Raw genomic sequence first — 16,139 nt, 5'->3', positions numbered from 1 at the left:
CCCGATGAGGTAAAAACTGCTCCCATGCTTCTATCACTTTAAAGAGTATCTAAAACATACTGGTTGAAAGGGCATTTGCTTAGCATGAAGAGAGATGTAGTAGAACAGAATTCTGCAGAAGGGCAGTCTCTAGACAAGTAATGAAATTTTAATTGTAAGTTTGTAACTGCCTGTGAAATTGTTAGGCAGCCTTCTTTTCCTCTCCTTCTATACTGCATTGCTTACTGGATATACTACACTGTCTAAAGTTCAGCATCCTGTAATTGTGAAATCCGGGATCCTGGATCTTGGTTCTCTTAACTGTGACATCCAATTTATGTGATATATTGTTTTTATTTCCTTGTTCTTTAATTCATGTAATCAAGTCTTACTGCATTGTTCATGCACTATACTTTCTTTGCTGCCTTGTTCATTATAATTTTGTAATCCACTTTCAGTGTCAATGAAAAAGGTGGACGACAAATAAAGTAAATACATCAGTATATGAAGCATGCAAGATTTGCAAGAAAGTGCCTTGCTTGAACACATTACATTAAGTAAATGGAATGCCTATGTTCACATGAACTTCCATGTTCAAAGTTAGTGCCCATCAAAATACCAGGATGGTGTGAACAAACAACAGGAGAAGGCTTTGCTGGAGGTATCTGGCCAGTGCAGGACTAGAAGGAACTTTGATCTGGTCCAGCAAGGCTTACATTGCTAAGTACTTCCAGCTATTCCAAGGGAGGCTCCAGCCTGAAACTGCTGAATGAGAATTAATCAAAACGTTTGACACCACCTCCCAAGGACTTAAGGAACGGGGATTCCTCAGCCCTTACAGGTGTTCGCCAGCTTAGCAAAACTTGAGAAATTGTGTTATTGCCCATTACAGCTATTGCAAACAGTCTCTATATTTTTATTATTCACATCTGAAACTTACATAATTAAATCTTGCCTTCTATGTCAGCATTTCATGGCTCTTTGACCCTGCTGTTTACAAATATATATTTCTGTGTGCTTAATAAAGCCACGCTACATGCATCTTGCCAAGTAAACTTACACTAGAATAAAAGCCTTTTAGTCTTTAAGGTGTCATAAGACAACATTTTCAGAGATTTGAATTTGATTTTAAATGGGCACAGCAGTGCTTGTCCTTGTACATATCACAAATAATATTTGAAAGCTGTTTTAGTGGTGTAATTTTAGTCTCATGTTATGTATAATATCTGTCTTTAAACACAGTGCATTTAGGCATTTATGCCTAGTGGGGTAATTTTTTTTACTACTTTAATGAGAAGTCAAGATCAAGTATCATGAATAGATGTGAGCCCAGAATCTTGCTACTATTTATTTTGATAATTATTGTTGAAAGAAGGGTCGAATCTTCATGCTCACTTTCTTCAGTGAATGCCAGGACCCTTTAAAGTTCATCCATACAACTCCATCGTCTGTTCCATGTTTTGCCATATCTGGTGTATATACTCCATTCCAGTAGTACCTGCCATTTGGATTGGCTGAATGACAGCGATTGTACCACCAACCACCAGCATCTTCCTTAGCACACTGTTTTCTGGAGTCTGTGGTCCTGTAAGGAAAAATATACATAATCAATGATGTTGACCAAGATATACATGGGGCTGCCCTTGGGCCTGCTCTGGAAGCTGCAACTGGTCCAGAATGCAGTGGGGCAGGTTTTGACCAGGACTTTGTTCTGGTCACATATAACGTTGGTCGTGCACCAGCTGTACTGGCTCCCAGTGGAATTTCAGATCAGGTTCAAGGTTTTGACCTTTAAGGCCATTAGCAAATTGGGACCAGCATACCTACTGGACTACTCTCATCATACGTTCCCAGGAGGGTGCTTCGATCAGAAGATTAACACCTACTGGTCATCCCTGGGGGTTCGTCCTGCCTCAACCGGGGCCAGGGTTATTTCAGCCCTGGCACCTGTCTAGTGCAACTCTCTGTCTGTGGAGACTCAGGCCCAGCAGGATTTGTTATCATTCCACTGGGCCTATAAGACGGAGATGTTCTGCCAGGAATATGGCAGTTGAGGCGAATGAGCCCCCTTATCTGGCCTCCTGCCACAGGGGGGCACAAGTCCCCCTGGTGTTGCTGCTATGTTAACTGCTCACCCTGCCCCACGGGCTTTGTTAAAGTTGGAGGGTCGTTGCAAATGTGGTCTGCCGTTTTAATGATTATTTATTGAAATTTTATTGTTATGCTACCATGTTTTATCTTATGTTCTGGTTGTAATCTGCTCCAAGCCCACCTGCTCGGTGAGTGGACTATAAAGCTAATTAATAAATAAAAATAAAAATATACATATCCATAAGATATCAGGCACATTACCTGTGAATATCCTATTATCTTATAACAGATAAGTAATTGTGAAGGTCAACCCTATTAAATCAACATTTCTATCCCAGGAGATCATCTTATAGTTCTCCAAACAAAAAGTATTGCATACTGTAGACCTTCATCATTCATGGATTCATGATTCTTGATTTAATTTATTCATGGTCCAACAATGTGATGTGGTCTCCAGAAGGTTTTTGCTCCTAACATGTTGTTTTTCCTGTGCCCCTTCGAAATGCCGGCACAGAGTGCTACGGTGTGAACAACTGGAAGCGCGAGGAGACGGGATTTGACAAAAAATTGCATCATGGCGCCGATAGGAATGATAGTGCCACATAATGGCAATTAGACGGAATAAACGCCCGTGTGACGACGGCCTGTCTTTGTAATCATTACATAGTTACCCTTTGTTGGGAATATGGCTGTTTTGCTACTGGGAGACAGCAGATTCTCTGCTTCCCAGTATGCACAGATTTCATCATTCACAGTGATCCCAAGAATGCATCCCCACAAATGTTGAGGATCTACTGTATTCTTGATAACATTATCCAGGTTACAGCTTTGGGGGTAAAACACACTACAGGTACAACCTGAAGTCAATTAGCAAATCAGAACTGAACGGATTGGGTTCAAAGAATCCCTTTTCCTAAGCCTTCCTCAAATGGAGAAGAAAGATAACAGGTTTAGTGCAAGGGAATTACAGGATCAGTGGCAGTTATGTATGGCTAGTTGACTACAGTATTACAGCATTTACAGTTGTAAAGCAATCTCTCCAGTCATACATGTTTTAAAATTATAGTTTACTAATTTTAGTATCTCACACACAAACCCTAATGTTAGTTTTAAGCACCTTATCATATGCATATTTTTATCTCTGTTTAATTAGCCAACCTCCCTTTCTCTCTTTGCCTTTACTATGCCATGAATGCCAAATTTTCTGTAAAGGTTCCTTACAATTAAAAACAATAGATTTTTCTTTTAGCCTTTCATATATGAAGCCACCACTTGTACCTCCAGGTACACAGTAAAAAGATAATCAATCCAGCAGACAAAAAGAAAAAAAGAGGGGGAGAAAAGATGAAAAGAGAGTGAATGAATACCAAGTGAAAATACACATACCATCTATCATTGTCTCTGTCAAAAGTGCTGAAGAACATGCCATTATGGACTGTCATTGTTCTGTTTACGCCTTGCAGCTGTGAAGCTCCTTCCATAAGAGCATTTCCAGCTGTGCCCCTATAGTTGCTAACAGAGAGCTGGTACTTGTTTGCTTCCCCTTGCACACTGAATCGTTCATAATGTGCCTTAACGTTATCACCATTCCAGTCTTCCAGTTCAATTAAAACTTCAGTAGGTCCTGTTTTGGTTAGCTGGCTGATTCTTTCATTTCCAAGCCAATATTCACCTGTGACACAACAAAAACAAATTGGCTGAAGGAATTTCAAGGAAGTCTCAACAAAATCTCCGACTTACTACAGCCTATGTCCCTCATGGCTTTTGGACATGTAAGTCCCAGGATATACCGCATAGCTTTTTTACTGGTCAAAAGGAACCCCTTCTCCCTTTTTCAGCAGTGGAAAATCTGCTTGGAACCATCCCTAGATATTAAGTTCCAACAAAGACAGGAGAAACACACTTGCTGAAAATCTCAGCCTGAGCATTTAGTTTATAAAGCAGAGATATTCTGGGAACGTTTTTAGCAACTGCTAATCACAGGGTGGTGATTTTGTGAAAACGATGTGATTTTCCCATGCAAAATGTCTTCACTGAAGGACTGAAAAGAGTTCTACACTTTATTAGGCAGCTGATAAAAACAGCTCTCATGCCTTTGCCCTACAAACTTTACACATGGATAAGAAGCTCAAGAGAGCAGCCTCGGATAAATGAGGCAGGCTCTTACGGATGTTGGGCTTAAGACCTGAATGCCAATGATAATGCCTGTATTGTGAACCCACACAAAAGAGCCCAAGTATACACAGCACAGCTGAAGCATAAGAGAAGATACTATCTTACAATAACTCCTCATACTCTGTACAAGCAGAAGCAGCAGAGAGTTGTTCATTATTACAAGCTGTTCAGAGACAGACCCCTACCTGGAGTGTCACAATAGTTCTTTCCACCACTGAAAGCAATATTTCCAAATCCCTTTTTGTATGAATCCCATGTTCTTCCGAAACCAACCGTGCCGTCCTGGCGGTTCTGAATAAGAGTCCAGCCTGACAAATGTGGGAAGGGACATCAAAATGTAGTCGTTATCTCTAGTATTGTTTCATATTTTCAAAAAATAAATATTGTGGCCATTTTCAAAGCCATTATTAATTCAACTTCAGTGCTTTGAGTCTTCATATGCTTGATTTTTACCAGCCTAAACGTAGCTTGGGTGAAATAAATATTATTTGTGTACTTTCCACAGAAAGTACACAATCTGCTGGGATCTTCTCTCATTTTTCACAGAAGAACTTGATGCATTGCAACCAGCAGTACGTAAACCTAAATACTCCTAGAGTTGTCCTGGAATTACAACTGATCTCCAGGCTACAGAGGTCAGTTCCCCTGGAGGAAACAGCAGCTTCAGAGGACAGATTCTATGGTGTACCATAGAGATAATTTCCCCACGGAGCTCCTTCCACTTCCCAAACTCAGCCTTCTCCCGGCACCACCCCCCAAATATCCAGAAATTTCTGGATCCAGAACAGGCAACCCTAAAGACCACTGAATAGCTTGAGTGAAATAAATATTATTTGTTTACTTTTCATATAGTGGGACTCTGGTGGTTAATAGAGCAATGATTTCACTGGGAGCTAGTTATGCGTCTAAAGATATTTATTTTGTCCTGTCTCAAGGGCAAGGTACAACATATATGACAAACTAAAAATATGAGATATTATCCAGCCGAAATTCAGTACTTTTTATCTCTTTCGATTTCAATCTCTCTTTACTTGAAGTCAAGGGAATTTAATAAAGGGTTTAACACTGGTAGGATCGTACCTATAAAACCATGGAGGGAGTAATCTCAACAAAATTAAAATCTCTACCAACTTCTTAGAGACTGAGCATTATATTTAATGTTTAAAAAACTCATTTCAAAGTTTTTACCCCTAGTATTGCTTGTAGAGGCCACCCACAGTCGCTTGTAGATGCTACTAAGGCAGTGAAAAAACATTAGCTCGGACTTCCTTTATACTGTCGAAGGCTTTCACGGCCGGAGAACGATGGTTGTTGGGGGTTTTCCGGGCTGTACGTCAGGAACTACAATGCCAAGACCACGGCAATACAGCCCGGAAAACCCCCAACAACCATCTTCCTTTATACTCACCTCCATTTTCTGTGGTCATGTCACAATAAGCTTTGTAGGGTTTGAAGATAGGATCGGGTTGAATAAGGTACAACTCAGATGTTTCACCTCCTTTCCTAAATATGTCTTCACACTCTGCAAACACAGCAATCAAGAAAATCTGTTTAAACTCCTTATAGACAGGTTTTAAAAAGTGTATTTATGTTTGTGGCACGTGCCCTGTTGAAATCAACAACACTCCTGGGAAGTATATCAGTAGAAATCCTCCCCCAACAATCTTGATAGGTTTTACTGAAACACGAGTGAAGCTGTGAACAGGTAGGCCTGAGGATTCTTTTGAGGCTCACTACAGCAGAGTTTTCATTCAATACACGAGATGTGTGGAAGGTCGGATGCCCATGTGTGCATCAACTGGTTGAAGAGAAGGGACAGCAGAACCGCAGGCAGGGCCTCTCAATATAGTAAGTGGTTGATGGGAAGGGGAGAGAGAATGAGGCTGCAGGGCTGCTGCACTCCCAGGTACCAGCAGCCAACTGTAAATCGGAGGCTGTAGCTGAAGGTGGTGCTGCCAGAGGCACTGTGAAAGGTTTGATGCTCCTCGCAGTGCAAAGTGCATACACTGTCGGGCTTCCTTCTGATTACCACTTGCTCACTGCAGTGTTAGTATCTCTGCTAAGAGTAGGCAATGGATAGATGGATTTTTCTCATTCTGTTCCTTTACTGTTCTGGGATTTGATTTATTAATTCTGGTTTCACTAGGAGAACTGAGCGGCTCCTTCAGCTCATTTATCTCTCCCCCCCCCCGATATGTTACTAATGTGCATGTACCCAATGATAAAATACTGTAAGAAATAATCTTACTATCAACTGTAACAACGATTGTGTCAAGTGCTTTACTGATGCACACATGCACTCCTCTGCACTGGTGAAACACCACAGAAAAGGAATTTTCATACGGAGGTGGACTGGCCATTATGGCCACCAGGACCTTTGCTGGTGGGCCAGTGGTCTCTCCCCACCTGGGCCAGTGGTCCAGCCCAGTGGCAGAAGGGCCATATGAAGCCTGCTGGCAGGCAGACCGACTCTCCTTCCCTCCTTTAGGTTTGTGAAGTGGGGTGGGGCAGGACTGGGGTGGACTCTGTGGGCAGGACAGGAAGGCTGCCTCTCCATAGCTCCTGAGGTGGTCTTTCCCAGTTTTTCCCCCTCCCAGTCCACCCCTGGGAGTATCATAGTAATGACTGCTTTTTTGCTGTGTTTTATCAATGCGCAGGTATACATCAGGGAGCAATGTGCAGTTGGAGAAAAGGCAGCAAACTGCCCATGTACAGTTACCTGTACAAAACTTGGAAATAAAAAAAATGGAACAACAAGGCTTCTAATACTCCACTTTGGATACCAAATTTGGTAATCTGGATCTCTGACATCTAGGGAGAAACTCTGACTAGAATTCTGAAAGCATCTCTAATAAGGGCCTCCACACAAAGCCCTGGTAGCATTCTAAAGGCTGCCTATATGCCTCATTGCAGAGCAAGGGAAATGAATATTACCTTTGCCAGAGACCACTGGTACATTGCATGAAACTGTACAGGGAGTCTGGCATCCTTCCAACTGGGATGTGACCACGCTTTCCAGTTTCTGTAATTTCTGGTGCAAAGTGTCCACAATACTACGAAGTATTTTCAAATTAGATGGCACGTTGCTCTCCAAGTTCTCTTTGACAAAAACATAATGCTGCTCTATCTCCTTGTTGAATTCAGAAATTACATTTTCATTATCTGGAAAAAATGAACATTCTTGTAAATACATTTTTTTAAAAATAAAACCTAACAAGATGGTGGCCAGGATAGACTAGTTTGTAAATCATGATTGAGATTTGCTTCTGCTTTTTACCCAGGCAAACACTTGAGGACATCGTAGCTAACCCGATTCAGTACTCTGGCCAAGAATCATTGCCCTAATTTCTTAAACTGTGGGTCAGTACCTGTGACCAAATGAGATTGGTACAAATGTGCAGATTTTCTCACATGGTGCTCAGACAGGTTTTGCATTTTCAAGGTTTTAACAAAAAAGCTACTTTGATTGGGATGTATTTCTTGTTACATGTCTCTTTTCTGTTTCCTACCCTGGATTTACATTTCACCTTAAAAAGTTACCATAGATTCAGTTGTGAAAACATGGGTTATAAAGAATTGTGCATGGTTTGGCACACACAAAAGAGGACATACGATTTCTTCTATACTTACCAAGCTCACAATTTACACAAAAGGTACACTTTAGGTTGAAAAGTGACACAAATAATAAAGGCTGACTCACAAACTAGTTGCATCTGGAAGCAGTTGCATGCATACATGTGCATAAGACTGTATGGATCCACTCAATAGACACTGTAGGCACTACACATGTTAAAAACTGGGGAAAGTTTGAGACTGTATGTGTGTATGAACCATGGAGATATTACAGTTAGTGCTGGCTAGCAGTGCAATCCTATGCAAAACCGAACTATTCAAAAAGGCTTTTCACTCAAATGGGAGGGCTGTATGTAGAGATGGTGTCTCAGATGCTTCGCTACAGTGCTTCATCATTGTATTGCCTTACATATTATCTGTTGCTTTAAATATGTACTCCTATGTACCACCAGTGCTCCATACTGTCTAATATTACTCTTATTGTGTTCTGCTTCAGTATTTTTTCTACTCTATATTGGATTCTTGCTAATACTATGTCTTTTAAACTTGTATCTATAGTATTTACCCTGTGGTATTGTTTATGGACATGTCCTTGATACTGTATTGAAAAGTACTTGATACTGATTGTACTAATCTCATACTATGTAATCCACCTTGAGTCTCAGTGAGAAAAGCAGACTATAAATGACATAAACAAACAAACATTAACCCTTCATGACTGGCTGACTTGACTCTGGCTGCTGAAGATGTACGCAGTGCTTAGTCTAGTCATTTGAATTAGCTCACCTCACAGTGCATATTACTTTTAGCCTTTCTGGAGGAGTCTTTTACACTGAAAGCAAGAACAAGACAGCTTTGTTTTTATGCCAGTTTACTAATGGGATAAATAACACTGGCATGGGTTACCTTTTATTAGCTTCTGTCTTTTTGCTAACCGCTGATCCAGTTGGTGGGTGAATTCATAGAAAGTGGAAGAACTTCTTTCTAAGTCACGTATTTTCTTGTCTAGATCTGCAACAACGGGTTTTACTGTTCTTTCCTGTTTTACCAGGGCCGTTTGCAGCTCGCATCCAGTTGGACACAGGACTCCCTTTTAAAAAAATGACCTGGTTACAAATGTGGCTGATTAGGATTTATATACGTTTCTGAACGGTGCAGAAGCATACAAGTCGGTAAGTGGCTCTCATATATGAAGCGGCGCTGACACCACGGTGGCGCATATGAATGGAATTTTATGCAAGTGTATAAAGAAAGGACAAAGGAACCAATTAACTGGATAACCACTTTCCTTATACAGAATTCATAAAAGATTAATTGGGTGGGGAGGGGGTGAAGAAATTATGTGCCATAATATGTAAACAAGATGCACTTCCAAACAGTAATAATCACAATGCTATTACAGTACACAGTTACATAAAAAGCAAAATTAATGTAACCACCGCAGACTATTTCAAGTAGAAAGTACCTCTGAAACAGCCAAATTTCATCAGGATTTAATGCTTTAACACACACGAGTTTGTTCTAAGCTGCTAGTGAGCTGCAGCAAGGAATGAACGGGCACATAACCCATATCAGAAGAACCCTTGTGAGAACACTGAACTTGGAAATAACCTGGGAAAACAGATAAAGCTTTACTCCTATGAAAAAGTCTGTTCCCATAGCAGTTTCAGAGCAAATATACCTACCAGTTCCTCTGATGCATGTCTGCAGCCTCCACTATCAGGGTAAACTATCTGCTTTACAACTTGACCTCGGGTAGGGGCTTTTGTTGGACGACCTCGGTACCTAATGCCACCGCTGGGGGGAGGAGGAGCTGGTCTCAGTGTTGGAACTGGTTCTCGTTGCCTGTTGACTGGCCTGTGGCCTCGCGCGTCCACTCCTTCACCCTCACCTGCATCCTGTACGACACCAGAGAGAAGAAATAATGTAGCTTGGGTCATCATCATCTCTGTCAATCAAGATGACCAAATCTACAGTGTATTTACAATATTTCAATCAACGTGCATTCACTCATACAAGAGACATTTCTGTACATGTTGCTTAAAGTAGGTTTATTTTTCCTGCATTTCTCATTTTCTGAAAACTGAATAAAAAAGTGACATTTCCTAGAACGAACTTCTGTTTTTAAAATGGTGTCTCTGCTTTTAATACAGTAGTCACAAATGATGAATGCAATGTACAAAGCAAAAAAAGGAGGGCGGCAAAGGGCAGTAGCTCAGTGGCAGAGCATACAGCACATGTTGTGAATGTAGAAGATCCCAGATCCAATCCCCTGGCCTCTCTACTAAAGGTTGCCAAGTCTGTCCCACAGGAAGTAAGATTAGCATCACCTCTTCAGGCCTTCCAGGACAAACTGAAAATATTCTCAGTCTTTTGAGGGATATCATTGGAGGATATTTTATTGTGTTTTCCTGTGATGACAGGGTTGCAGTTTTATGCTCCCTTATTTAGGTTTTATTTTATTATTATTAGCCACTTTGGGTGCCTCAAAGAAGCAGAAATGCTGATATACAAAACAGACAAAACTTTCTCTGTCTGGGTACTTCTGCCAGTCAGAGTAGGCCATACTGAGCTCGATAGAGCAAAGATCTCATTCAACAGAAGGGAGCTTTATATGTTCACATGATAAGCCAAGCTTGTATTCAGAGGTGGATGTTTGGAAAAACTGCAGACATTTGGTATCTCAAAAAGGCTGATGCTGGCTCCTAAAACACTGTAGCTGCGACGTGCATTTGGAAAGCCTGGGGCAGCAAGGGATGGATGTCACCAGAATAAAGATCTCTAATTAGGGTGGGAGCAAATATAGATCCAAAAAATGACTAAGCTGTGGTCAAGAGGAGTGCTGATTGCACAGCACAAAATCTGAAGCAATCACCTCCAACCAGCTATTACCCAGTCTACACTTTTAGTGGTGATTGTTGTACGGCTAAGCACACACAGTAAAGATTACATGCTAGCTTCATTCTGTGTAAGGGGGGGGGGGAAATGGAAACAAAAAAAAATAGTTCTGTTTCACTAACACTGACCCAGTCCCGATTATTACAAATGCCGGGCTTTCCCTTCATCTCACTGGGATTTTTGGGGTGTTCAAGGCCTCTGAAAATCATGCCAGAGTGTCAGTGTGCATTATATGAAGTGATCTCCTGTCCTGCAAATGCAAAATTTAGGAATGAGAGATGACTTCCAATCTATAGGTTGACATTAAATTATTCAAAATATAATGACAGTCATGTAGGGACACTGTATGTAATGATCCTCACATCCTTATGTCTGAGTAATCCCTCCGGGGCCAGATGCATTGATAAAATTTCCATTGGAGTCCCATCAATTTAGGAATACCAATTTTTAAAGGCTTCAGAAACTACTGAGAAAACTGGCAACAAGCTTTCCTGTACATGGCTATTGGGTAGCAAATTGCTACCAAATATTTCTTCAGTTTATGGAAAGTCATGCATTGTAAAAGCCTGTATATATTTTTAAAGATTCTTTAGAACAGTTAAAAAGAAAGCTCAATCTTACCACTGGTGCAGCCGTAGATTCCTACAAAAGGAATGGGAGAGAGAAGGATAAAATATTATTAAAATAAATACACAAGATGAAAATACATATAATACTATTCTCAAACTTATCTAGATCACAACAAGAGTTCCTTAATACATACGAAAACATATTAATTTTGCACATATCTTCTGAAATATATAACACAGAGAAAAAGAAATATAAAACACACACATATATAAAAACTGATATTCTAACCTCCTCATCGTAGTCCGAAACACATTGCGATTTATCTAGGACAATGGAAAGTAGAAAAAGCAACAGTAGTTTCATGATACTGCTTTTGTTGAACATCATAGCAGCTTTTCACTGCTGTATCTCCAACAAAGAGTGAATCAGTGGTCACATATAAATGGATCAATATAGGTTTCTTTTCGTTTGTTAATGATAATGTCTAGGTTCCCTCCCACTGTTAATGTTTAGCCTTCTTGTGCACTTTGTGCCTAGATTCATCAGTTGGGCAACAGAATCTGCTATATATACACTATCTCATGGACACAGAAAGCAGGAGACTTTCAAATAGAGTACCGCTCATTTGTGGAAATTATTTTAATGATCAGAACACAGGTAAAAAAATAAACAGATTCCCGACAATATGACTATAACTCAAAGTGCCTGTAACTGCAGCGAGGTCGCTGTCTCCTGACCTCATTTCCATTGTACTTTCTTTTCAGCTTCCCAAGTTTCACTGGTCGTGTCCCACTACTCATGTTCTACTAGTGTATGATTACACTTCCTCTGCTGGCATATGGTTACTGTTCTATTACTGATAAAATAGTGTTATTTACAAGTAAAGTATTGGGTACTGGGGTACAGTTGTCAACCTCGAAGTGGTGGCTGGAGATCTCCTGGAATTACAACTGATCTCTATCAGTTCCCCTAGAGAAAATGGCTCCTTCGGAAGGCGGAATTCATGGCATTTCACCCTGCTGCGGCCCCCTCTCCTAAAATTCACCCTCCCGAGGCTCTACTCTTAAATATCTAGGAATTTCACAACCCAGGGCTGACAAGTCTACGGGGCTCCCCTAAAACAACAGCCTTGAAACACTGATTAGAAAGTCCAACCAAAATGTCTCAGAGAAGTCAGCAAGCTTTTGAGGCTTTGTCATGCTGGACATTCAATAAAAAACAAGAAACAGGAAGAGAAAGATAGTTTAAGGCAAGTCTCACGTCTGCAGCTTTCATAGACTAATGGAGGACATATTGCAGACATCATTCAAGAGTGCTGGGAAAAAGAGAGACTTCAAGTTGTATCAAAGACTTGCCATATTTTGTTGCTTCTTTGTCCCAGCAGCCTTTGGTACTTTCTAGAAATCCATCTCTCCCCCACCACCCAGCACCATCTAATCCACTAACAATGCTGTTCTAAGCAAAGTTGCACCGTTCTAACTTTGTAGCACCTTCTGTAAGCCATGTTAAGGCTTTGTTGAACATTTGGCTTTTCCATCATACAGTGAAACATCTTTTTCTCCCCTTCGTCTGTTGGACTAGACATCTGGCCAGAAGAAGAGCCCCAAAGCACTCAAAAGCTTGCTTTCCAACTTGGTTACATTTCAGTTTGGATCCAGTGAAAGGTGTCACAGTTCTGTTGCTGGAATTCTACTCTGCATCGTTTAATGAATGGCACCAGTTGAGCTCATCCCTGATTTTAATAGTGCAGGTTGCCTGTTGATTTCTGATGAATGAGAGAGCTGCAGCTTTAAATGGCTGAGCAATGATCATTTCTGGTCTGCACTAGGAGGCTTATTTTCATGCCCAGATTCTTTGGATAGGCAGTAAATGCTTCAGAAAAAAGTGTTGTTTCTCTCAGTTTCTCTAATTGTGGTTCTTTGGCCTGATAATGGAAACATTCTAGAAATCACTAGGAGATTTTCTGCCATTTATTTGTTTTTAATTGTTTATTTTACTTCATTTATAACCTGCTTTTCTCCCAAATGGGCATACATCCATTTTCTCTCCTCCATTTTTCCTCACAACAATCCTGTGAGGTAGGTTAGGCTGAAAGTCTGTGACTTTCCCTGAGTCACCCAGAAAGCTTCCATGGCAGAGTGGGGAATGAAACCTGGGTCATCCGGATCCTCTGGCTGTTACACTACGCTAAGCTTGTATCATGGAAAATAACTTCTTCGTATTTGTATAAAAAGAAACTATAATACTGGAGAAAAGTGATATCCAATAATGCTCCCTCAAGTAGTAAAACTGAAATAATCTGCCTATGATTCAGTTTTGCATTAGTTTAAAATCTTTATAAAAACGTCATCAGCAAAGTTACAAGAACGATGCTCTTACTTTTAAAGGATTTACTCTGTACCTCTGTCATTTCATAACTTTGACAGCTGTTACTCAGTTTATTTTTTAAATTTGTTTTCTAAGTATCATTTGAATGTAATGTATTGTCACTGATAATTTTTCCTGTGCTGGCAAGATTTCAATAAAATTCTAATGAAAGAAACAGTAACAAAATATGAATTATATCAGCATTTGATTTCCAGCAAAATGAAACTAAAGATAAGACTTATTGATATTTATTTACAAAATTATATTCCTAAAGTAGCCTGCAATATGATTAAGTAAAACTGCAACTTTTAGTGAAATATAAAATAAAGCAGACTATAGAATCAACCAGCACATAAATGATAAAGGAATGAAGCGACAGATCAAATACTATCCAAAAGTCATTGCCCGCAGAAACTCACACAAAAGCATCAACAAAATATCTCCACCCTCAGTACCTAGGGCTGGCAACCTCCAGGTCGTGGCTGGAAAGTTCCCAGAATCTCCAGGCTACTGAGATCAGTTCTCCAAAAGAATATGGTTCTTTTGGAGAATAGACTCAATTAATAATAATAATAATAATAATAATAATAATAATAATAATAGCACATATATACCACTCTTCTAGACAGTTTGCCGCCCCAATCAGAGTGGTGAGCAAAGTCTCCCACAGCACTGCTGGGGAGCTGGGGCTGAAAGGAGTGGCTTACCCAAGGCCATCTGCTGAGCTCATGGCATTTGAACCAGCAGAGTGCTGATTTGCAACCTAACCACTTAACCACTATGCTTTATGGCATTACACCCTGCTGAGGTCTCTCCCCTCCTCCCCCAACTCTCCAGGAATTTCCAAACCTGAAGCTGGCAACCCTATATAGGCATCCCAGTTGCATGCCAGTGGCAGGACATTTCTTGGGGGCTTGCCTCCTTGCCCACCGATCACTGGCGATCAACGGGAGGTTGCAAACCCCCTGGCAATTGCCCATCACTGGCAGGCAATCTGGGAAAGCGCACACTGGGTGTGCTCCTGGCAGGGCGTGATGTCCTTTCCGGAAGTGATGTTGTTGTGCTGGACATGGGCTTGCTCCCGTGCTTTCCTTGGGCCAATTTTAGCCCCAAATAGGCAGAATTTGCCTCACACAAGGTGTAGGAACATGCCGGTGGGATGACATCACTTCCCAGAAGTAACATCAGAAGCTCAGGAGCGCATGTGCGCAAAGTGCACATGCAAGAAGTCTCCCAGGAGGAGACTTCAGGTAAGTGCTGGGTCCTCCTGCTCCCACTGGGATGGGATAGGGATCTGGCAGCCCTATCTGGGTTATCTTGTAATTCCCAAAGAACTCAACCCTCCACTAGGAGGCTGACAACCTTACCCAGAAACAAAATGGGAGCCTGTACAGTTGCATTAAGGTTAGGAACTGATTATAATAATCCACAACAGATGGTATTTTGGATTAGTTGCTGTTTCTGAGAATTTTCAAAGGCAACCCCAGATGAAGTGTATTAGAATAGTCTGGTCTGGAAGTCACCAAGGCTTTAGTAACTATGCCAGATCAGGTTTCTCCAAGAGGGATTAAAGTCAGGAGCAGTTAAAATGTACCCGTGGTCAAAGTTGCATGCAGGAGTAGAACAGTTACAGAAATACACCCGAGCAGAGGGGGTACAATACTCACAATGGAATTATCCTATTTGAAGCTTTGGTATATTCATTCCTAGAATCACAGAATCATAGAGTTGGAAGGGGCCATACAGACCATCTAGTCCAATCCCCTGGCCAGTGCAGGATCAGCCTAAAGCATCTAAGCGTTCCTGTATACCTTTATTTATTATTTTTATTAACTTTCTTACTATGTATAGTTATGGAGCAAAACATAAAAATACTCGATAGAACCAGCAAAATAATAATAAAAAAAATTACACTGTGCACCAAAGTAAATTAAAACAAACTTCATTGTGTGCTAAGCCATTAAAAGCCAGGCCTAGCAAAATTGTCTTCTAACATTTCTGGAAAGTTATTTGGATTGGACTTTGATTATCGGGGGAAAGGAAGTTACACAATTGTTGGGCAGCCACCACAAGATCTCTGTGTAACTTTGCTGTCTAAATCAGACAAGTAGATGCTATGGGAAATTCATGAATGTTCTGAACAATTAGGAAAGGACACACAACTATCTTATCTTAGGGTTTTTGGCCAGGAAAAACTAGTGCTTTAGCAATTATTTAAATGTGAAGATTTTTCTTACAATCAAGATAAGCTTCTCCTTTGCCAGGTTCTCTTCCCATTTATTTGTCTAGCCAAGAACTGTCCTCATTGTGTTACAGATTCCCCTCCATATACCCCATGACTTACACAGAAAGATGTCCTCACCAAACACGGGTTTTAACAAATCAACTCTTCCCCCAGACTATTTGTCCTAATGGTTTGTTCAATCAATGGCACAATGCCCTTAAACAAGTTCTGTCAGATAAGTCAAGGGCAGTACTCTTACATC

General features: G+C 40.7%; 1 protein-coding gene across 1 annotated transcript; it reads right to left on the bottom strand.

Moving 5' to 3' along the window:
* Nucleotides 1-1,313: 1,313 nt before the first annotated feature.
* FGB (fibrinogen beta chain) lies at nucleotides 1,314-11,727 on the bottom strand. Its single transcript, XM_054990294.1, has 9 exons — nucleotides 11,575-11,727; nucleotides 11,338-11,358; nucleotides 9,504-9,716; nucleotides 8,725-8,908; nucleotides 7,180-7,407; nucleotides 5,654-5,767; nucleotides 4,431-4,553; nucleotides 3,457-3,742; nucleotides 1,314-1,564 (listed from the first exon to the last, which is right to left on the bottom strand). Exons 1-9 carry the CDS (start codon nucleotides 11,671-11,673, stop codon nucleotides 1,339-1,341), a joined length of 1,494 nt encoding a protein of 497 aa, XP_054846269.1. The 5' UTR covers nucleotides 11,674-11,727; the 3' UTR covers nucleotides 1,314-1,338.
* Between the last annotated feature and the right edge of the window lie 4,412 nt (nucleotides 11,728-16,139).

The sequence above is a fragment of the Eublepharis macularius genome, chromosome 10, assembly GCF_028583425.1.
Source record: "Eublepharis macularius isolate TG4126 chromosome 10, MPM_Emac_v1.0, whole genome shotgun sequence".
NCBI classification, from domain to species: domain Eukaryota; kingdom Metazoa; phylum Chordata; class Lepidosauria; order Squamata; family Eublepharidae; genus Eublepharis; species Eublepharis macularius.
Note: the sequence above shows the minus strand (reverse complement) of the source record. Positions and strands in the feature narration are given on the sequence as shown.